The sequence below is a fragment of the Salvelinus namaycush genome, unplaced genomic scaffold (genome assembly GCF_016432855.1).
Source record: "Salvelinus namaycush isolate Seneca unplaced genomic scaffold, SaNama_1.0 Scaffold967, whole genome shotgun sequence".
Lineage (NCBI taxonomy): Eukaryota > Metazoa > Chordata > Actinopteri > Salmoniformes > Salmonidae > Salvelinus > Salvelinus namaycush.
Window position 1 is genome coordinate 50,350 of NW_024061716.1, and position 25,072 is coordinate 75,421.

The following is a 25,072-nucleotide window of genomic DNA, read 5'->3' on the forward strand; positions in this document are numbered from 1 at the left end:
TCCTCTCCCCTTCTCTCTTCCTCCTTACCCATGTCTCCCTCTCCCCTTCTCTCTTCCTCCTTACCCATGTCTCCCTCTCCCCCTTCTCCTTCCACTTCGAACACACCGACAGCGTCATTACATTCTGGTACACCAGAAGTACCTTCATATCCAATGAAAACGCTGCGTTATCCTTGCAGCCCTGCGTTGCAGTGCGTTCTGTGTGGTGCGTAACGGCGGACGCGTCAAACTGTCTGCTGCAGACGGCTTGACAGAAACGGTAGCAGAAGGTGAATGTTGAACTTCGGTTGCAGACAGAACCAGACGATGCTGCGTACTATTTAGCTCAATGACGCTGTCGGTGTGTTCGAAGCGTTACCCTCGTCTTCCTCTAATGCATTTTTTTGCGTTTGCGTATCTCTATGAACGGTTGGTATTTGGCGAGGGGCAGCACCAGAGTGGCCAGTCTGTTTTCAGCTGTCGCCCCATCGTCCCCCTTCACACAGCCATGTCTGACCAGGGTCAACCCCATCGACTTGGCCACCTCCACGATCCTATACACACACACACACACACACACACACACACACACACACACACACACACACACACACACACACACACACACACACACACACACACACACACACACACACACACACACACACACACAGAGAAAAATCAGTAACGCTGTTTCTTTTGTGTTTGAGGTGTGTCTCTCTCTCTCTCTCCTGTTCTCTGTGACCCCTCCCCCAGGTCTCTCTCCTGTTCTGTGACCCCTCCCCCAGGTCTCTCTCCTGTTCTGTGACCCCTCCCCCAGGTCTCTCTCCTGTTCTGTGACCCCTCCCCCAGGTCTCTCTCCTGTTCTGTGACCCCTCCCCCAGGTCTCTCTCCTGTTCTGTGACCCCTCCCCCAGGTCTCTCTCCTGTTCTGTGACCCCTCCCCCAGGTCTCTCTCCTGTTCTGTGACCCCTCCCCCAGGTCTCTCTCCTGTTCTGTGACCCCTCCCCCAGGTCTCTCTCCTGTTCTGTGACCCCTCCCCCAGGTCTCTCTCCTGTTCTGTGACCCCTCCCCCAGGTCTCTCTCCTGTTCTGTGACCCCTCCCCCAGGTCTCTCTCCTGTTCTGTGACCCCTCCCCCAGGTCTCTCTCCTGTTCTGTGACCCCTCCCCCAGGTCTCTCTCCTGTTCTGTGACCCCTCCCCCAGGTCTCTCTCCTGTTCTGTGACCCCTCCCCCAGGTCTCTCTCCTGTTCTGTGACCCCTCCCCCAGGTCTCTCTCCTGTTCTGTGACCCCTCCCCCAGGTCTCTCTCCTGTTCTGTGACCCCTCCCCCAGGTCTCTCTCCTGTTCTGTGACCCCTCCCCCAGGTCTCTCTCCTATTCTGTAACCCCCCTCCCCCAGGTCTCTCTCCTGTTCTGTGACCCCCCCCCCCCCCAGGTCTCTCTCCTGTTCTGTAACCCCCCCAGGTCTCTCTCCTGTTCTGTGACCCCCCCCCCCCCCCCCCAGGTCTCTCTCCTGTTCTGTGACCCCCCCCCCCCCCCCAGGTCTCTCTCCTGTTCTGTAACCCCTCCCCCAGGTCTCTCTCCTGTTCTGTGACCCCTCCCCCAGGTCTCTCTCCTGTTCTGTAACCCCTCCCCCAGGTCTCTCTCCTGTTCTGTAACCCCCCCAGGTCTCTCTCCTGTTCTGTAACCCCCCCAGGTCTCTCTCCTGTTCTGTAACCCCCCCAGGTCTCTCTCCTGTTCTGTAACCCCTCCCCCAGGTCTCTCTCCTGTTCTGTGACCCCTCCCCCAGGTCTCTCTCCTGTTCTGTAACCCCTCCCCCAGGTCTCTCTCCTGTTCTGTGACCCCCCCCCCCCCAGGTCTCTCTCCTGTTCTGTGACCCCCCCCCCCCCCCCAGGTCTCTCTCCTGTTCTGTAACCCCTCCCCCAGGTCTCTCTCCTGTTCTGTGACCCCTCCCCCAGGTCTCTCTCCTGTTCTGTAACCCCTCCCCCAGGTCTCTCTCCTGTTCTGTGACCCCTCCCCCAGGTCTCTCTCCTGTTCTGTAACCCCTCCCCCAGGTCTCTCTCCTGTTCTGTAACCCCCCCAGGTCTCTCTCCTGTTCTGTGACCCCTCCCCCAGGTCTCTCTCCTGTTCTGTAACCCCTCCCCCAGGTCTCTCTCCTGTTCTGTGACCCCTCCCCCAGGTCTCTCTCCTGTTCTGTAACCCCTCCCCCAGGTCTCTCTCCTGTTCTGTAACCCCCCCAGGTCTCTCTTTACCGTTTCTCTGTGACCCCCCCCCCCCCCCCAGGTCTCTGTGTAAGTGTCTCTCACCGTTTCTCTGTGACCCCCAGGTCTCTGTGTAGCAGTGTGAGGTCAGAGGTCATGTCTCCCATGTGGAGCAGCAGGGCCAGGCAGTACGCTGCCATCTTCACACGCATCGACGTAGACACCACGTTCTGCACCCTACACACACACACACACACACACACACACACACATCAGTAACGTTCTGCACCCTACACACATTAATACCAATGTAGCTACTGCATTTAACTAAATCTGTTTTTAACTCAGAGTAGGGAGAGGAGAGCTCTATTCCCTATCTAGTGCACTACGTAGGGTGCTCTTTGAGAAGCAGACCATCTATGGGCCCGGGTCAAAGGTCGTGCACTATGTATAAGGGCGTAGGGTGCCAGCGAGTGGACAAGCTACCTGCCGTTATTGAAGGTCTCCACGGTGAAGGTCCTCATCAGCTTGGTGTGGATGATACGAGGACAGCCCTCCTCCTGCCCGACTAGAATACAACATTAACACAACCCTTAATGATACGAGGACAGCCCTCCTCCTGCCCGACTAGAATACAACATTAACACAACCCTTAATGATACGAGGACAGCCCTCCTCCTGCCCGACTAGAATACAACATTAACACAACCCTTAATGATACGAGGACAGCCCTCCTCCTGCCCGACTAGAATACAACATTAACACAACCCTTAATGATACGAGGACAGCCCTCCTCCTGCCCGACTAGAATACAACATTAACACAACCCTTAATGATACGAGGACAGCCCTCCTCCTGCCCGACTGGAATACAACATTAACACAACCCTTAATGATACGAGGACAGCCCTCCTCCTGCCCGACTAGAATACAACATTAACACAACCCTTAATGATACGAGGACAGCCCTCCTCCTGCCCGACTAGAATACAACATTAACACAACCCTTAATGATACGAGGACAGCCCTCCTCCTGCCCGACTAGAATACAACATTAACACAACCCTTAATGATACGAGGACAGCCCTCCTCCTGCCCGACTAGAATACAACATTAACACAACCCTTAATGATACGAGGACAGCCCTCCTCCTGCCCGACTAGAATACAACATTAACACAACCCTTAATGATACGAGGACAGCCCTCCTCCTGCCCGACTAGAATACAACATTAACACAACCCTTAATGATACGAGGACAGCCCTCCTCCTGCCCGACTAGAATACAACATTAACACAACCCTTAATGATACGAGGACAGCCCTCCTCCTGCCCGACTAGAATACAACATTAACACAACCCTTAATGATACGAGGACAGCCCTCCTCCTGCCCGACTAGAATACAACATTAACACAACCCTTAATGATACGAGGACAGCCCTCCTCCTGCCCGACTAGAATACAACATTAACACAACCCTTAATGATACGAGGACAGCCCTCCTCCTGCCCGACTAGAATACAACATTAACACAACCCTTAATGATACGAGGACAGCCCTCCTCCTGCCCGACTAGAATACAACATTAACACAACCCTTAATGATACGAGGACAGCCCTCCTCCTGCCTGACTAGAATACAACATTAACACAACCCTTAATGATACGAGGACAGTCCTCCTCCTGCCTGACTAGAATACAACATTAACACAACCCTTAATGATACGAGGACAGCCCTCCTCCTGCCTGACTAGAATACAACATTAACACAACCCTTAATGATACGAGGACAGCCCTCCTCCTGCCCGACTAGAATACAACATTAACACAACCCTTAATGATACGAGGACAGCCCTCCTCCTGCCCGACTAGAATACAACATTAACACAACCCTTAATGATACGAGGACAGCCCTCCTCCTGCCCGACTAGAATACAACATTAACACAACCCTTAATGATACGAGGACAGCCCTCCTCCTGCCCGACTAGAATACAACATTAACACAACCCTTAATGATACGAGGACAGCCCTCCTCCTGCCCGACTAGAATACAACATTAACACAACCCTTAATGATACGAGGACAGCCCTCCTCCTGCCCGACTAGAATACAACATTAACACAACCCTTAATGATACGAGGACAGCCCTCCTCCTGCCCGACTAGAATACAACATTAACACAACCCTTAATGATACGAGGACAGCCCTCCTCCTGCCCGACTAGAATACAACATTAACACAACCCTTAATGATACGAGGACAGCCCTCCTCCTGCCCGACTAGAATACAACATTAACACAACCCTTAATGATACGAGGACAGCCCTCCTCCTGCCTGACTAGAATACAACATTAACACAACCCTTAATGATACGAGGACAGCCCTCCTCCTGCCCGACTAGAATACAACATTAACACAACCCTTAATGATACGAGGACAGCCCTCCTCCTGCCCGACTAGAATACAACATTAACACAACCCTTAATGATACGAGGACAGCCCTCCTCCTGCCTGACTAGAATACAACATTAACACAACCCTTAATGATACGAGGACAGCCCTCCTCCTGCCTGACTAGAATACAACATTAACACAACCCTTAATGATACGAGGACAGCCCTCCTCCTGCCTGACTAGAATACAACATTAACACAACCCTTAATGATACGAGGACAGCCCTCCTCCTGCCCGACTAGAATACAACATTAACACAACCCTTAATGATACGAGGACAGCCCTCCTCCTGCCCGACTAGAATACAACATTAACACAACCCTTAATGATACGAGGACAGCCCTCCTCCTGCCCGACTAGAATACAACATTAACACAACCCTTAATGATACGAGGACAGCCCTCCTCCTGCCTGACTAGAATACAACATTAACACAACCCTTAATGATACGAGGACAGCCCTCCTCCTGCCTGACTAGAATACAACATTAACACAACCCTTAATGATACGAGGACAGCCCTCCTCCCGCCCGACTAGAATACAACATTAACACAACCCTTAATGATACGAGGACAGCCCTCCTCCCGCCCGACTAGAATACAACATTAACACAACCCTTAATGATACGAGGACAGCCCTCCTCCCGCCCGACTAGAATACAACATTAACACAACCCTTAATGATACGAGGACAGCCCTCCTCCCGCCCGACTAGAATACAACATTAACACAACCCTTAATGATACGAGGACAGCCCTCCTCCCGCCCGACTGGAATACAACATTAACACAACCCTTAATGATACGAGGACAGCCCTCCTCCTGCCCGACTAGAATACAACATTAACACAACCCTTAATGATACGAGGACAGCCCTCCTCCTGCCCGACTAGAATACAACATTAACACAACCCTTAATGATACGAGGACAGCCCTCCTCCTGCCCGACTAGAATACAACATTAACACAACCCTTAATGATACGAGGACAGCCCTCCTCCTGCCCGACTAGAATACAACATTAACACAACCCTTAATGATACGAGGACAGCCCTCCTCCTGCCCGACTAGAATACAACATTAACACAACCCTTAATGATACGAGGACAGCCCTCCTCCTGCCCGACTAGAATACAACATTAACACAACCCTTAATGATACGAGGACAGCCCTCCTCCTGCCTGACTAGAATACAACATTAACACAACCCTTAATGATACGAGGACAGCCCTCCTCCTGCCCGACTAGAATACAACATTAACACAACCCTTAATGATACGAGGACAGCCCTCCTCCTGCCCGACTAGAATACAACATTAACACAACCCTTAATGATACGAGGACAGCCCTCCTCCCGCCCGACTAGAATACAACATTAACACAACCCTTAATGATACGAGGACAGCCCTCCTCCCGCCCGACTAGAATACAACATTAACACAACCCTTAATGATACGAGGACAGCCCTCCTCCCGCCCGACTAGAATACAACATTAACACAACCCTTAATGATACGAGGACAGCCCTCCTCCCGCCCGACTGGAATACAACATTAACACAACCCTTAATGATACGAGGACAGCCCTCCTCCCGCCCGACTAGAATACAACATTAACACAACCCTTAATGATACGAGGACAGCCCTCCTCCTGCCCGACTAGAATACAACATTAACACAACCCTTAATGATACGAGGACAGCCCTCCTCCTGCCCGACTAGAATACAACATTAACACAACCCTTAATGATACGAGGACAGCCCTCCTCCTGCCCGACTAGAATACAACATTAACACAACCCTTAATGATACGAGGACAGCCCTCCTCCTGCCCGACTAGAATACAACATTAACACAACCCTTAATGATACGAGGACAGCCCTCCTCCTGCCCGACTAGAATACAACATTAACACAACCCTTAATGATACGAGGACAGCCCTCCTCCCGCCCGACTAGAATACAACATTAACACAACCCTTAATGATACGAGGACAGCCCTCCTCCCGCCCGACTAGAATACAACATTAACACAACCCTTAATGATACGAGGACAGCCCTCCTCCCGCCCGACTAGAATACAACATTAACACAACCCTTAATGATACGAGGACAGCCCTCCTCCCGCCCGACTGGAATACAACATTAACACAACCCTTAATGATACGAGGACAGCCCTCCTCCCGCCCGACTAGAATACAACATTAACACAACCCTTAATGATACGAGGACAGCCCTCCTCCCGCCCGACTAGAATACAACATTAACACAACCCTTAATGATACGAGGACAGCCCTCCTCCTGCCCGACTAGAATACAACATTAACACAACCCTTAATGATACGAGGACAGCCCTCCTCCTGCCCGACTAGAATACAACATTAACACAACCCTTAATGATACGAGGACAGCCCTCCTCCTGCCCGACTAGAATACAACATTAACACAACCCTTAATGATACGAGGACAGCCCTCCTCCTGCCCGACTAGAATACAACATTAACACAACCCTTAATGATACGAGGACAGCCCTCCTCCTGCCCGACTAGAATACAACATTAACACAACCCTTAATGATACGAGGACAGCCCTCCTCCTGCCCGACTAGAATACAACATTAACACAACCCTTAATGATACGAGGACAGCCCTCCTCCTGCCCGACTAGAATACAACATTAACACAACCCTTAATGATACGAGGACAGCCCTCCTCCTGCCCGACTAGAATACAACATTAACACAACCCTTAATGATACGAGGACAGCCCTCCTCCTGCCCGACTAGAATACAACATTAACACAACCCTTAATGATACGAGGACAGCCCTCCTCCTGCCCGACTAGAATACAACATTAACACAACCCTTAATGATACGAGGACAGCCCTCCTCCTGCCCGACTAGAATACAACATTAACACAACCCTTAATGATACGAGGACAGCCCTCCTCCTGCCCGACTAGAATACAACATTAACACAACCCTTAATGATACGAGGACAGCCCTCCTCCTGCCTGACTAGAATACAACATTAACACAACCCTTAATGATACGAGGACAGCCCTCCTCCTGCCCGACTAGAATACAACATTAACACAACCCTTAATGATACGAGGACAGCCCTCCTCCTGCCTGACTAGAATACAACATTAACACAACCCTTAATGATACGAGGACAGCCCTCCTCCTGCCCGACTAGAATACAACATTAACACAACCCTTAATGATACGAGGACAGCCCTCCTCCTGCCCGACTAGAATACAACATTAACACAACCCTTAATGATACGAGGACAGCCCTCCTCCTGCCCGACTAGAATACAACATTAACACAACCCTTAATGATACGAGGACAGCCCTCCTCCTGCCCGACTAGAATACAACATTAACACAACCCTTAATGATACGAGGACAGCCCTCCTCCTGCCTGACTAGAATACAACATTAACACAACCCTTAATGATACGAGGACAGCCCTCCTCCTGCCCGACTAGAATACAACATTAACACAACCCTTAATGATACGAGGACAGCCCTCCTCCTGCCCGACTAGAATACAACATTAACACAACCCTTAATGATACGAGGACAGCCCTCCTCCTGCCCGACTAGAATACAACATTAACACAACCCTTAATGATACGAGGACAGCCCTCCTCCTGCCCGACTAGAATACAACATTAACACAACCCTTAATGATACGAGGACAGCCCTCCTCCTGCCCGACTAGAATACAACATTAACACAACCCTTAATGATACGAGGACAGCCCTCCTCCTGCCCGACTAGAATACAACATTAACACAACCCTTAATGATACGAGGACAGCCCTCCTCCTGCCCGACTAGAATACAACATTAACACAACCCTTAATGATACGAGGACAGCCCTCCTCCTGCCTGACTAGAATACAACATTAACACAACCCTTAATGATACGAGGACAGCCCTCCTCCTGCCTGACTAGAATACAACATTAACACAACCCTTAATGATACGAGGACAGCCCTCCTCCTGCCCGACTAGAATACAACATTAACACAACCCTTAATGATACGAGGACAGCCCTCCTCCTGCCCGACTAGAATACAACATTAACACAACCCTTAATGATACGAGGACAGCCCTCCTCCTGCCTGACTAGAATACAACATTAACACAACCCTTAATGATACGAGGACAGCCCTCCTCCTGCCCGACTAGAATACAACATTAACACAACCCTTAATGATACGAGGACAGCCCTCCTCCTGCCTGACTAGAATACAACATTAACACAACCCTTAATGATACGAGGACAGCCCTCCTCCTGCCTGACTAGAATACAACATTAACACAACCCTTAATGATACGAGGACAGCCCTCCTCCTGCCTGACTAGAATACAACATTAACACAACCCTTAATGATATGAGGACAGCCCTCCTCCTGCCCGACTAGAATACAACATTAACACAACCCTTAATGATACGAGGACAGCCCTCCTCCTGCCCGACTAGAATACAACATTAACACAACCCTTAATGATACGAGGACAGCCCTCCTCCTGCCCGACTAGAATACAACATTAACACAACCCTTAATGATACGAGGACAGCCCTCCTCCTGCCCGACTAGAATACAACATTAACACAACCCTTAATGATACGAGGACAGCCCTCCTCCTGCCCGACTAGAATACAACATTAACACAACCCTTAATGATACGAGGACAGCCCTCCTCCTGCCCGACTAGAATACAACATTAACACAACCCTTAATGATACGAGGACAGCCCTCCTCCTGCCCGACTAGAATACAACATTAACACAACCCTTAATGATACGAGGACAGCCCTCCTCCTGCCCGACTAGAATACAACATTAACACAACCCTTAATGATACGAGGACAGCCCTCCTCCTGCCCGACTAGAATACAACATTAACACAACCCTTAATGATACGAGGACAGCCCTCCTCCTGCCTGACTAGAATACAACATTAACACAACCCTTAATGATACGAGGACAGCCCTCCTCCTGCCCGACTAGAATACAACATTAACACAACCCTTAATGATACGAGGACAGCCCTCCTCCTGCCCGACTAGAATACAACATTAACACAACCCTTAATGATACGAGGACAGCCCTCCTCCTGCCCGACTAGAATACAACATTAACACAACCCTTAATGATACGAGGACAGCCCTCCTCCTGCCCGACTAGAATACAACATTAACACAACCCTTAATGATACGAGGACAGCCCTCCTCCTGCCTGACTAGAATACAACATTAACACAACCCTTAATGATACGAGGACAGCCCTCCTCCTGCCCGACTAGAATACAACATTAACACAACCCTTAATGATACGAGGACAGCCCTCCTCCTGCCCGACTAGAATACAACATTAACACAACCCTTAATGATACGAGGACAGCCCTCCTCCTGCCCGACTAGAATACAACATTAACACAACCCGTAGGCCGGGATTCAATCAAAGGCGCATTGTCGACAGCGTGCCCTTTTTAAAAGTCAATTTCCCCAGAGATCATATTCTCGGTAAACATTACAGGTTTAGGCTCAAACGAGGATTACTTTTTTTTTTTTAAGTCATCACTTGCTTCTCGTACACACACTCACACACACACACACACACACACTCACACTTGCGATTGATGTGTCTCTGCCGTGCCAGTTTGAGCATCATGAGGAGGTAGAAGGCACAGCGCGCCTGTCTCTCTCTGGCCACGCCCTCTCTGGGCAGGCTCTCCAAGTGACGCACCACGCTGTGACACCTGGAACAACAAGATCAACAACACGTCAACAACATAACATGTCAACACCACGCTCTGACACCTGGAACAACAAGATCAACAACACGTCAACAACATAACATGTCAACACCACACCATGATCAACAAGACAACACGTCAACAACATATCAACAACAAGACAACACGTCAACAACATGTCAACAACAAGACAACATAACATGTCAACCCCACACCATGATCAACAAGACAACACGTCAACAACATATCAACAACACGTCAACAACACGTGTCAACAACAAGACAACACTTCAACAACACGTGTCAACAACAAGACAACACGTCAACAACATGTCAACAACACGTGTCAACAACAAGACAACACTTCAACAACATGTCAACAACAACACGTCAACAACAACACATCAACAAGACAACATGTCAACAACAACACGTCAACAACACGTCAACAACAACACATCAACAAGTCAACAACAACACATCAACACATCAACAGTAGCAGTGTTGTAGTCCTACCCTCCGTCTGTTATGTTCTGTAGTTCCTCAGGGGTCAGGGCGGCCATCTTGGAGCCAGCAGCATCCAGGGCATCGTACTCCACCGGAGACAGGACTGGGACTCGGGTAAGGACACACACACCTTAACCTGGAGCTACACACACACACCTTAACCTGGAGCTACACACACACACACACACCTTAACCTGGAGCTACACACACACACACACACAGCTTAACCTGGAGCTACACACACACACAGCTTAACCTGGAGCTACACACACACACACAGCTTAACCTGGAGCCACACACACACACAGCTTAACCTGGAGTCACACACACACACAGCTTAACCTGGAGCTACACACACACACACAGCTTAACCTGGAGCCACACACACACACAGCTTAACCTGGAGCCACACACACACACACAGCTTAACCTGGAGCTACACACACACACACAGCTTAACCTGGAGCTACACACACACAAACACAGCTTAACCTGGAGCTACACACACACACAGCTTAACCTGGAGCTACACACACACAGCTTAACCTGGAGCTACACACACACACACAGCTTAACCTGGAGCTACACACACACACACACACAGCTTAACCTGGGGACATGCCTTTACCTGCTCTCTCTCTCACTCACACACACACACACACAGCTTAACCTGGTCACCCCCCCCCCCCCCAGTTCAGGTGAAGGATACTGTCGTCAAACAGGTAGACGTGTTGAGGTGTGTCAGCGTCGTGGTAGCAGGGCGGAAGGTAATGAGAAACTCCAGACTGGGACTGGACCACCTCCTGCTGCAGGGCTGGAGGGGGGAAACATTCACTATGTTACTGGGACTGGACCACCTCCTGCTGCAGGGCTGGAGGGGGGAAACATTCACTATGTTACTGGGACTGGACCACCTCCTGCTGGAGGGAGGAAACATTCACTATGTTACTGGGACTGGACCACCTCCTACTGCAGGGCTGGAGGGGGGAAACATTCACTATGTTACTGGGACTGGACCACCTCCTACTGCAGGGCTGGAGGGGGGAAACATTCACTATGTTACTGGGACTGGACCACCTCCTACTGGAGGGGGGAAACATTCACTATGTTACTGGGACTGGACCACCTCCTGCTGGAGGGGGGAAACATTCACTATGTTACTGGGACTGGACCACCTCCTACTGCAGGGCTGGAGGGGGGAAACATTCACTATGTTACTGGGACTGGACCACCTCCTGCTGCAGGGCTGGAGGGGGGAAACATTCACTATGTTACTGGGACTGGACCACCTCCTGCTGCAGGGCTGGAGGGGGGAAACATTCACTATGTTACTGGGACTGGACCACCTCCTGCTGCAGGGGGGAAACATTCACTATGTTACTGGGACTGGACCACCTCCTGCTGCAGGGCTGGAGGGGGGAAACATTCACTATGTTACTGGGACTGGACCACCTCCTGCTGCAGGGAGGAAACATTCACTATGTTACTGGGACTGGACCACCTCCTGCTGCAGGGCTGGAGGGGGGAAACATTCACTATGTTACTGGGACTGGACCACCTCCTGCTGCAGGGCTGGAGGGGGGAAACATTCACTATGTTACAGGGACTGGACCACCTCCTGCTGCAGGGCTGGAGGAGGGAAACATTCACTATGTTACTGGGACTGGACCACCTCCTACTGCAGGGCTGGAGGAGGGAAACATTCACTATGTTACAGGGACTGGACTACCTCCTGCTGCAGGGCTGGAGGGGGGAAACATTCACTATGTTACTGGGACTGGACCACCTCCTGCTGCAGGGCTGGAGGGGGGAAACATTCACTATGTTACTGGGACTGGACCACCTCCTACTGGAGGGGGGAAACATTCACTATGTTACTGGGACTGGACCACCTCCTGCTGGAGGGGGGAAACATTCACTATGTTACTGGGACTGGACCACCTCCTGCTGGAGGGGGGAAACATTCACTATGTTACTGGGACTGGACCACCTCCTGCTGCAGGGCTGGAGGGGGGAAACATTCACTATGTTACTGGGACTGGACCACCTCCTGCTGCAGGGCTGGAGGGGGGAAACATTCACTATGTTACTGGGACTGGACCACCTCCTGCTGCAGGGCTGGAGGGGGGAAACATTCACTATGTTACTGGGACTGGACTACCTCCTGCTGCAGGGGGGAAACATTCACTATGTTACTGGGACTGGACCACCTCCTGCTGCAGGGCTGGAGGGGGGAAACATTCACTATGTTACTGGGACTGGACCACCTCCTGCTGGAGGGGGGAAACATTCACTATGTTACTGGGACTGGACCACCTCCTGCTGCAGGGCTGGAGGGGGGAACATTCACTATGTTACTGGGACTGGACCACCTCCTGCTGCAGGGCTGGAGGAGGGAAACATTCACTATGTTACTGGGACTGGACCACCTCCTGCTGCAGGGCTGGAGGGGGGAAACATTCACTATGTTACTGGGACTGGACCACCTCCTGCTGGAGGGGGGAAACATTCACTATGTTACTGGGACTGGACCACCTCCTGCTGCAGGGGGGGAAAAAAATTCACTATGTTACTGGGACTGGACCACCTCCTACTGCAGGGCTGGAGGGGGGAAACATTCACTATGTTACTGGGACTGGACCACCTCCTGCTGCAGGGGGGGAAACATTCACTATGTTACTGGGACTGGACCACCTCCTGCTGCAGGGCTGGAGGGGGGAAACATTCACTATGTTACTGGGACTGGACTACCTCCTGCTGCAGGGCTGGAGGGGGGAAACATTCACTATGTTACTGGGACTGGACCACCTCCTGCTGGAGGGGGGGAAACATTCACTATGTTACTGGGACTGGACTACCTCCTGCTGCAGGGGGGGAACATTCACTATGTTACTGGGACTGGACTACCTCCTGCTGCAGGGGGGAAACATTCACTATGTTACTGGGACTGGACCACCTCCTGCTGCAGGGCTGGAGGGGGGAAACATTCACTATGTTACTGGGACTGGACCACCTCCTGCTGCAGGGGGGAAACATTCACTATGTTACTGGGACTGGACTACCTCCTGCTGCAGGGGGGAAACATTCACTATGTTACTGGGACTGGACTACCTCCTGCTGCAGGGGGGAAACATTCACTATGTTACTGGGACTGGACTACCTCCTGCTGCAGGGGGGAAACATTCACTATGTTACTGGGACTGGACTACCTCCTGCTGGAGGGGGGGAAACATTCACTATGTTACTGGGACTGGACCACCTCCTGCTGGAGGGGGGAAACATTCACTATGTTACTGGGACTGGACCACCTCCTGCTGCAGGGCTGGAGGGGGGAAACATTCACTATGTTACTGGGACTGGACCACCTCCTGCTGCAGGGCTGGAGGGGGGAAACATTCACTATGTTACTGGGACTGGACCACCTCCTGCTGCAGGGCTGGAGGGGGGAAACATTCACAATGTTACTGGGACTGGACCACCTCCTGCTGCAGGGCTGGAGGGGGGAAACATTCACTATGTTACTGGGACTGGACCACCTCCTGCTGGAGGGGGGAAACATTCACTATGTTACTGGGACTGGACCACCTCCTGCTGGAGGGGGGAAACATTCACTATGTTACTGGGACTGGACCACCTCCTGCTGGAGGGGGGGAAACATTCACTATGTTACTGGGACTGGACCACCTCCTGCTGGAGGGGGGAAACATTCACTATGTTACTGGGACTGGACCACCTCCTGCTGCAGGGCTGGAGGGGGGAAACATTCACTATGTTACTGGGACTGGACCACCTCCTGCTGCAGGGCTGGAGGGGGGAACATTCACTATGTTACTGGGACTGGACCACCTCCTACTGCAGGGCTGGAGGGGGGAAACATTCACTATGTTACTGGGACTGGACCACCTCCTACTGCAGGGCTGGAGGGGGGAAACATTCACTATGTTACTGGGACTGGACTACCTCCTGCTGGAGGGGGGAAACATTCACTATGTTACTGGGACTGGACTACCTCCTGCTGCAGGGCTGGAGGGGGGAAACATTCACTATGTTACTGGGACTGGACTACCTCCTGCTGCAGGGCTGGAGGGGGGAAACATTCACTATGTTACTGGGACTGGACCACCTCCTGCTGGAGGGGGGGAAACATTCACTATGTTACTGGGACTGGACTACCTCCTGCTGCAGGGGGGAAACATTCACTATGTTACTGGGACTGGACTACCTCCTGCTGCAGGGGGGAAACATTCACTATGTTACTGGGACTGGACTACCTCCTGCTGGAGGGGGGGAAACATTCACTATGTTACTGGGACTGGACTACCTCCTGCTGCAGGGGGGAAACATTCACTATGTTACTGGGACTGGACTACCTCCTGCTGGAGGGGGGGAAACATTCACTATGTTACTGGGACTGGACCACCTCCTGCTGGAGGGGGGAAACATTCACTATGTTACTGGGACTGGACCACCTCCTGCTGCAGGGCTGGAGGGGGGAAACATTCACTATGTTACTGGGACTGGACCACCTCCTGCTGCAGGGCTGGAGGGGGGAAACATTCACTATGTTACTGGGACTGGACCACCTCCTGCTGCAGGGCTGGAGGGGGGAAACATTCACTATGTTACTGGGACTGGACCACCTCCTGCTGCAGGGCTGGAGGGGGTAAACATTCACTATGTTACTGGGACTGGACCACCTCCTGCTGCAGGGCTGGAGGGGGAAACATTCACTATGTTACTGGGACTGGACCACCTCCTGCTGCAGGGCTGGAGGGGGGAAACATTCACTATGTTACTGGGACTGGACCACCTCCTGCTGGAGGGGGGAAACATTCACTATGTTACTGGGACTGGACCACCTCCTGCTGCAGGGGGGAAACATTCACTATGTTACAGCTGTGTGTTACTGTACAGGTGTGTGTGTGTACCTCTACAGTTGTGTGTGTACGTCTACAGGTGTGTGTGTGTTACTGTACAGGTGTGTGTGTGTGTGTTACTGCACAGGTGTGTGTGTGTACGTTACTGCACAGGTGTGTGTGTGTACGTCTACAGGTGTGTTACATTCCACTACCTTCTGGTCTGACTGTGTCTAGACATATACAGCTACAAAGCCTACACACAATAACCCATCATGACATCACAATACCCCATCATGACATCACAAAAACAGGTCTAACAATTTTGGCTAAAATAAAATAATTGAAAAATAACATTTACATAAGTATTCAGACCCTTTACTCAGTACTTTGTTGAAGCACCTTTGGCAGCGATTACAGCCTAGAATCTTCTTGGGTATGACGCTACAAGCCTGGCACACCTGTATTTTGGGAGTTTCTCCCGTTCTTCTCTGCAGATCCTCTCAAGCTCTGATAGGTTGGATGGGGAGCGTCGCTGCACAGCTATTTTCAGGTCTCTTCAGAGATGTTAGATCGGGTTCAAGTCCGGGCTCTGGCTGGGCCTCATAGACATTCAGAGACTTGTCCCGAAGCCACTCCTGCGTTGTCTTGTCTGTGTGCTTAGAGTCGTTGTCCTGTTGGAAGGTGAACCTTCGCCCCAGTCTGAGGTCCTGAGCACTCTGGAGCAGGATTTCATCAAGGATCTCTTTGTACATTCATCTTTCCCTCGATCCTGACTAGTCTCCCAGTCCCTGCTGCTGAAAAACATCCCCACAGCATGATGCTGCCACCACCATGCTTCACCATAGGGATGGTGCCAGGTTTCCTGAAGATGTGACGCTTGGCATTCAGGCTAAAGAGTTTCATCTTGGTTTCATCAGACCAGAGAATCTTGTTTCTCATGATCTGAGTCCTTTAGGTGCCTTTCGGCAAACTCCAAGCGGGCTGTCATGTGCCTTTTACTGAGGAGTGGTTCCGTCTGGCCACTCTACCATAAAGGCCTGATTGGTGGAGTGCTGCAGAGATGGTTGTCCTTCTGGAAGGTTCTCCCGTCTCCACAGAGGAACTCTGAAGCTCTGGGTTCTTCTCCCCAGATTGGTCAGTTTGGCCGGGTGGCCAGCTCTAGGAAGAGTCTTGGGGTTTCCAAACTTCTTCCATTTAAGAATGATGGAGGCCACTGTGTTCTTGGGGACCTTCAATGCTGCAGAAATGTTTTGGTACCCTTCCCCAGATCTGTGCCTCGACACAATCCTGTCTCAGAGCTCTACGGACAATCAACCTCATGGCTTGGTTTTTGCTCTGCCAACTCTGGGACCTTATAAAGACAGGTGTGTGCCTTTCCAAATCATGTACAATCAATTAAATTTACCACAGGTGGACTCCAATCAAGTTGTAGAAACATCTCAAGGATGATCAATGGATACAGGATGCACATGAGCTCAATTTAGAGTCTCATAGCAAAGGGTCTAAATACTTATTTTGGTTTATTTTTAATAAATATGCAAACATTTCTAAACCTATTTTCGCTTTGTCATTGTGGGGTATTGTGATGTCATTATGGGGTATTGTGATGTCATTATGGGGTATTGTGATGTCATTATGGGGTATTGTGTGTCGATTTGAGGATAAAAAAAAAATATATATTTGTAATAAGACTAACGTAACAAAATGTGGAAAAAGGGGAAGGGGTCTGAATACTTCCCAAATGTACTGTAGGTGTGTGTGTGGGTATACAGGTGTGTGTGTGTGTGGGTATACAGGTGTGCGGGTAGATATACAGGTGTGTGTGTGTGTAGATATACAGGTGTGTGTGTGTGTGTGTGTGTAGATATACAGGTGTGTGTGTGTGTGTGTGTGTGTAGATATACAGGTGTGTGTGTGTGTGTGTGTGTGTGTGTGTAGATATACAGGTGTGTGTGTGTGTGTGTGTAGATATACAGGTGTGTGTGTGTGTGTAGATATACAGGTGTGTGTGTGTGTGTAGATATACAGGTGTGTGTGTGTGTGTAGATATACAGGTGTGTGTGTGTGTGTAGATATACAGGTGTGTGTGTGTGTGTGTAGATATACAGGTGTGTGTGTGTGTGTGTAGATATACAGGTGTGTGTGTGTGTGTGTAGATATACAGGTGTGTGTGTGTGTGTGTAGATATACAGGTGTGTGTGTGTGTGTGTAGATATACAGGTGTGTGTGTGTGTAGGTATACAGGTGTGTGTGTGTGTGTGTGTAGGTATACAGGTGTGTGTGTGTGTGTGTGTAGGTATACAGGTGTGTGTGTGTGTGTGTGTAGGTATACAGGTGTGTGTGTGTGTGTGTAGATATACAGGTGTGTGTGTGTGTGTAGGTATACAGGTGTGTGTGTGTGTGTGTAGGTATACAGGTGTGTGTGTTACCTTTCAGGCCCTTCTGGTCTATGATGGAGTGGGCAGCCTTGGCCACAGCGCTCTGCAGGGCCTCACTGCCCACCTGGTTCAGCCTCCTGGAAGACAGAGCTCTCTTCTGCTTGTTGGTGCCAAACGCTTCGATCAGAGAGTCCACCTGTAGGAGGGGAGGGATTAGTTATTCATTCTGACATAATGACATCACAATGCCCCGTAATGACATCACAATACCCCATAATGACATCACTGTGGGAGGGGGGGGGATTAGTTATTCATTCTGATGATTGATGTGATCAAATGCAGATATATACACTGCTCAAAAAAATAAAGGGAACACTTAAACAACACAATGTAACTCCAAGTCAATCACACTTCTATGAAATCAAACTGTCCACTTAGGAAGCAACACTGATTGACAATAAATTTCACATGCTGTTGTGCAAATGGAATAGACAAAATGTGGAAATTATAGGCAATTAGCAAGACACCCCCCAATAAAGGAGTGATTCTGCAGGTGGTGACCACAGACCACTTCTCAGTTCCTATGCTTCCTGGCTGATGTTTTGGTCACTTTTGAATGCTGGCGGTGCTTTCACTCTAGTGGTAGCATGAGACGGAGTCTACAACCCACACAAGTGGCTCAGGTAGTGCAGCTCATCCAGGATGGCACATCAATGCGAGCTGTGGCAAGAAGGTTTGCTGTGTCTGTCAGCGTAGTGTCCAGAGCATGGAGGCGCTTCCAGGAGACAGGCCAGTACATCAGGAGACGTGGAGGAGGCCGTAGGAGGGCAACAACCCAGCAGCAGGACCGCTACCTCCGCCTTTGTGCCAGGAGGTACACTGCCAGAGCCCTGCAAAATGACCTCCAGCAGGCCACAAATGTGCATGTGTCTGCTCAAACGGTCAGAAACAGACTCCATGAGGGTGGTATGAGGGCCCGACGTCCACAGGTGGGGGTTGTGTTTACAGCCCAGCACCGTGCAGGACGTTTGGCATTTGCCAGAGAACACCAAGATTGGCAAATTCGCCACTGGCGCCCTGTGCTCTTCACAGATGAAAGCAGGTTCACACTGAGCACATGAGCACATGTGACAGACGTGACAGAGTCTGGAGACGCCGTGGAGAACGTTCTGCTGCCTGCAACATCCTCCAGCATGACCGGTTTGGCGGTGGGTCAGTCATGGTGTGGGGTGGCATTTCTTTGTGGGGCCGCACAGCCCTCCATGTGCTCGCCAGAGGTAGCCTGACTGCCATTAGGTACCGAGATGAGATCCTCAGACCCCTTGTGAGACCATATGCTGACACATGCACATTTGTGGCCTGCTGGAGGTCATTTTGCAGGGCTCTGGCAGTGTACCTCTTTGCACAAAGGCGGAGGTAGCGGTCCTGCTGCTGGGTTGTTGCCCTCCTACGGCCTCCTCCACGTCTCCTGATGTACTGGCCTGTCTCCTGGAAGCGCCTCCATGCTCTGGACACTACGCTGACAGACACAGCAAACCTTCTTGCCACAGCTCGCATTGATGTGCCATCCTGGATGAACTGCACTACCTGAGCCACTTGTGTGGGTTGTAGACTCCGTCTCATGCTACCACTAGAGTGAAAGCACCGCCAGCATTCAAAAGTGACCAAAACATCAGCCAGGAAGCATAGGAACTGAGAAGTGGTCTGTGGTCACCACCTGCAGAATCACTCCTTTATTGGGGGTGTCTTGCTAATTGCCTATAATTTCCACCTTTTGTCTATTCCATTTGCACAACAGCATGTGAAATTTATTGTCAATCAGTGTTGCTTCCTAAGTGGACAGTTTGATTTCACAGAAGTGTGATTGACTTGGAGTTACATTGTGTTGTTTAAGTGTTCCCTTTATTTTTTTGAGCAGTGTATATAATGTAGCCCGTAGTGGATTTAGTAACACAACAACAACACTTAAAAGGTGTTAAAACCTGACAGGAAGTATTGGGGGAAACTTCTAATCCCTGGACCAGAGACTAAAGGGGAGGGGAGATGTTCAAGGCTGATAGAACTGTAGACCGTTCCAGGTTCTATTTTTTAACAGAAATGAATGAAGGTACCTTTTCCCTGTATGTAAGATCTGTGTTCTGGGACGTATCGTTCTCTGTCGACGACTCCCCTGGGAAACAGACGACACGTTAAAGTAAGTCAGAGCGACGACGCTCCAGCTCAACACGATCGCAGCACGTCACTGTACTGTTGGTTAAGGGCTTGTCAGTCAGCATTTGACGGTAAGGTCTACCTACACCGGTTGTGTTGGGCGCATGTGACAAATACACATATTATTATGATTTTCAACAGCCATTCATCCAGCCTGTTTTTAAAAAACAACAGAAGAAGTTGATGACCCAATCACACATCAACCTCTAGGTACTTGTGGAGATCTGAGATTTGATTGGTATAGGTCAGTGTTGCCCAACTCCAGTACCCCCAACAGGCCAACTCCAGGCCCCCCAACAGGCCAACTCCAGGCCCCCCCAACAGGCCAACTCCAGGCCCCCCCAACAGGCCAACTCCAGGCCCCCCAACAGGCCAACTCCAGCCCCCCCCAACAGGCCAACTCCAGCCCCCCCCAACAGGCCAACTCCAGCCCCCCCCAACAGGCCAACTCCAGTCCCCCAACAGGCCAACTCCAGTCCCCCCAACAGCCCAACTCCAGTCCCCCAACAGGCCAACTCCAGTCCCCCAACAGCCCAACTCCAGTCCCTCAGTACACACTGTTGTAGTCCCGGGGGAAAACTCACCTGTTTCAACCTATTGAAAGGCCAGGATAGGTAATATGGTGAAACCTCCACCTAGCCTATCAGAGGGCTGGAAAAATCCTCTCAGATCTCCACCAGTGTGATTGTCTCTCAGTGGTTGATGCCTTGTGGAGAGTAGACCTTCTGTATTCTCACGACCCTGCTAGACTACAGCCGTCAGCCGTCGAGGGAAACGTTTCCTTATCAACGAAAGCTGCTCTACTCTCCCGCCTCACGTCCAATGGCAGCGTCCAGAGGTTCCATTCTCGATTGGCTGACCCTTTCTATCTTGTGAATTTAAATTATAACACATCTAATTGGTTTCTGGTGTAGCAGGTGGAACGTCACATTGACACCAAGCTGAAGGGGGTTTTATCTGTACCTGGGATGACGGACTGCAGGTGGAACGTCACATTGACACCAAGCTGAAGGGGGTTTTATCTGTACCTGGGATGACGGACTGCAGGTGGAACGTCACATTGACACCAAGCTGAAGGGGGTTTTATCTGTACCTGGGATGACGGACTGCAGGTGGAACGTCACATTGACACCAAGCTGAAGGGGTTTTATCTGTACCTGGGATGACGGACTGCAGGTGGAACGTCACATTGACACCAAGCTGAAGGGGGTTTTATCTGTACCTGGGATGACGGACTGCAGGTGGAACGACACATTGACACCAAGCTGAAGGGGGTTTTATCTGTACCTGGGATGACGGACTGCAGGTGGAACGTCACATTGACACCAAGCTGAAGGGGGTTTTATCTGTACCTGGGATGACGGACTGCAGGTGGAACGACACATTGACACCAAGCTGAAGGGGTTTTATCTGTACCTGGGATGACGGGCTGCAGGTGGAACGTCACATTGACACCAAGCTGAAGGGGGTTTTATCTGTACCTGGGATGACGGGCTGCATGTTGAAGAGTTGAGCGCTGTGAACCTCCATCCTCATGGTCTCCTTGTTCAGCACACCCACATAATACCTGGAATATAACACACCCACATAATACCTGGAATATAACACACCCACATAATACCTGGAATATAATAACACACCCACATAATACCTGGAATATAACACACCCACATAATACCTGGAATATAACACACCCACATAATACCTGGAATATAATAACACACCCACATAATACCTGGAATATAATAACACACCCACATAATACCTGGAATATAATAACACACCCACATAATACCTGGAATATAATAACACATGGTGACCCTGCCACTGTTTTGGTAAACAGCTGAGGACAAAATACTGGTACACATGGTTTTGAGCTCTTGAAAATATTGAATTTTTTAATTTTTTTATTTTATTTTTAACTTAAATAAAAACTTACTTGCAAAGGTTGTTGCATTTTAGGGATTCTGTTCCAAAGTTACTCCCAACATATGAGAGTCTCTGTGATTCTGCAACCTGACACAGGAAGAAGACCGCGTTAGAGAGAGGTAACCTTAAAACACAGGAAGAAGACCGTGTTAGAGAGAGGTAGCCTTAAAACACAGGAAGAAGACCGTGTTAGAGGTAGCCTTAAAACACAGGAAGAAGACCGTGTTAGAGGTAGCCTTAAAACACAGGAAGAAGACCGTGTTAGAGGTAGCCTTAAAACACAGAAAGAAGACCGTGTTAGAGGTAGCCTTAAAACACAGGAAGAAGACCGTGTTAGAGAGAGGTAGCCTTAAAACACAGGAAGAAGACCGTGTTAGAGAGAGGTAGCCTTAAAACACAGGAAGAAGACCGTGTTAGAGGTAGCCTTAAAACACAGGAAGAAGACCGTGTTAGAGGTAGCCTTAAAACACAGGAAGAAGACCGCGTTAGAGGTAGCCTTAAAACACAGGAAGAAGACCGTGTCAGAGAGAAGTAACCTTAAAACACAGAAAGAAGGAATGGTCTTTTACCAAAGTGTCCAATATTTATCAACTCAGTGTTATGCTCCTGAGCACAGATCCAAAACTGATCCAAGATCAGCGTTTTAGAGGCAACGTCACGCTACACCAGGTGTAGTGGTCTCACCAGCATGCGTCGGTTCTTCTTCCTCGGGTTGGTCTCATCCACGTTCTTATAGAAGCTGAAGTCCAGCTGCTGTGTGTTCCTCAGGTTGCCGTTAGAGAACTGAACTGTTGAGGAGAAAGGTGATTGATTGATATGAATGTGAGGATGCTGTTCATCGACCACAGCTCTGCCTTCAGTACCATAGTGCCCTCTATGCTCACCACAAAGCTCAGGGCCCTGTAACTTAACTCCTCCCTATGCAACTGGGTCCTGGACTTCCCGACGGGCCGCCCCCCCAGGTGGTGAAGGTAGGCAACATTACCCCCTCTACACTGATCCTCAACACGGGGGGCCCCACAAGGGTGTGTCCTCAGTCCCCTCCTGTACTCCCTGTATACCCACGACTGCTTGGCCTCAAAACAGTTCCAACTTAAAAAGTTTGCTGACGACACGACAGTAGTAGGCCTGATTACCGCCAACGACGAGACAGCCTACAGGGAAGAGGTAGGCACCGACGGCGTGGTGCCAGGTACAACAACCCAACAACCTCTCCCTCAACGTCACCAAAACAAAAAATAGCTGAAGGAACCAGGCTAAGCACGCCTCCATCCTCATTAACTGCGTTGCCGCGGAGACGGTAAAAAACCATCAAGTTCCCCGAGATACACATCTCAGAAGATCTTTAACGGTCGAACCACACGGTAACGGCACAACAGAAACTCTTCAACAATTGAAATCATTTCCCTGTTTAACCGCTAGGTTTTATGGGTATTATGACACCACTGTGGGGCTCTATAAAACAATTGGGAGTACAACTCATTTTGGTATGTTAACCGAGCCATATCTCCCACGGGCTCTGCTCTGTCTTAATCTACACGGGAATGCGGTCTGACCCCTAGCGTAGCAGTTAGCAAATGGGTCGGCTCTGCTGTGTCTTAATCTACACAGGAATGCGGTCTGACCCCTAGCGTAGCAGTTAGCAAATGGGTCGGCTCTGCTGTGTCTTAATCTACACAGGAATGCGGTCTGACCCCTAGCGTAGCAGTTAGCAAATGGGTCGGCTCTGCTGTGTCTTAATCTACACAGGAATGCGGTCTGACCCCTAGCGTAGCAGTTAGCAAATGGGTCGGCTCTGCTGTGTCTTAATCTACACAGGAATGCGGTCTGACCCCTAGCGTAGCAGTTAGCAAATGGGTCGGCTCTGCTGTGTCTTAATCTACACGGGAATGCGGTCTGACCCCTAGCGTAGCAGTTAGCAAATGGGTCGGCTCTGCTCTGTCTTAATCTACACAGGAATGCGGTCTGACCCCTAGCGTAGCAGTTAGCAAATGGGTCGGCTCTGCTGGCTAACTATGGTTGATGGTGCAAGATAAATCAATATAGTTTGTTACCGTTTGGTCCCTAAAAAATAATGTTAACTAAATATTAAATAATATCACCCGGCTAACGTTAATTGAATGTTTGCTAACTAATTTTACCAATGTCGTCTCTGCGTGCAGTTCGAATGAAGTTGCTAACTAGCGTTAGCGCAATGACTTAAAGTCTATGGTAACTACTAGCACGCTAGTAGATTCCAAAGACTTCCAGTCATTATGCTAGTTAGCATTGGCTCGCGAAACTACCTCTGAACTCCCTTCATACTGGATGCAGAGACATAAAAATGGTATCCATTAGTTAATTTGACTATTGGGAAGTAGAATAAAATCCCGAAGTACACATGTAACGTTACTGCGCTAACATGAGAGCACCCACGTGTACTACGGAACAGGGTGGATTTCAGTGTTGTCAACGCTTGGAGACGCTTAAATTGCAATCGTGTAATTAAACATGTATTTAAAATGAATAATTAGCCTGTGACATAAATAGTATATTTACCGATAACAGCTTTATCGTCTTCTCTCTCCTCTTCACAGCAAACCAATGTGCAGTTTGCGTCCATGTTTGTTGTCAGTCGCGGATCAATAAACAATCGGAGAGATATTCGCCTCACAAACTGCAGCGACGTCCTATGGCAAGGAGTGGTACTGCAACTCGTTAACACGGTGAGGTGATTGGAGTGTAGCGCCACCTACAGAGTCTGGGGGGAGAAAAACATTAACCATCTAGCTCCAGCCACCGCCCCC

The 25,072-nt window shown here is 50.0% G+C and overlaps 1 protein-coding gene across 1 annotated transcript; it reads right to left on the bottom strand.

Moving 5' to 3' along the window:
* Positions 1-61: 61 nt before the first annotated feature.
* LOC120043582 (DNA-directed RNA polymerase I subunit RPA49-like) lies at positions 62-25,025 on the bottom strand. The gene is made up of 12 exons (XM_038988145.1): positions 24,825-25,025; positions 22,971-23,074; positions 22,297-22,373; positions 21,839-21,924; positions 20,258-20,316; positions 18,198-18,342; positions 11,619-11,723; positions 10,919-11,012; positions 10,275-10,405; positions 2,666-2,747; positions 2,285-2,416; positions 62-533 (listed from the first exon to the last, which is right to left on the bottom strand). Exons 1-12 carry the CDS (start codon positions 24,886-24,888, stop codon positions 371-373), a joined length of 1,242 nt encoding a protein of 413 aa, XP_038844073.1. The 5' UTR covers positions 24,889-25,025; the 3' UTR covers positions 62-370.
* Positions 25,026-25,072: the final 47 nt, after the last annotated feature.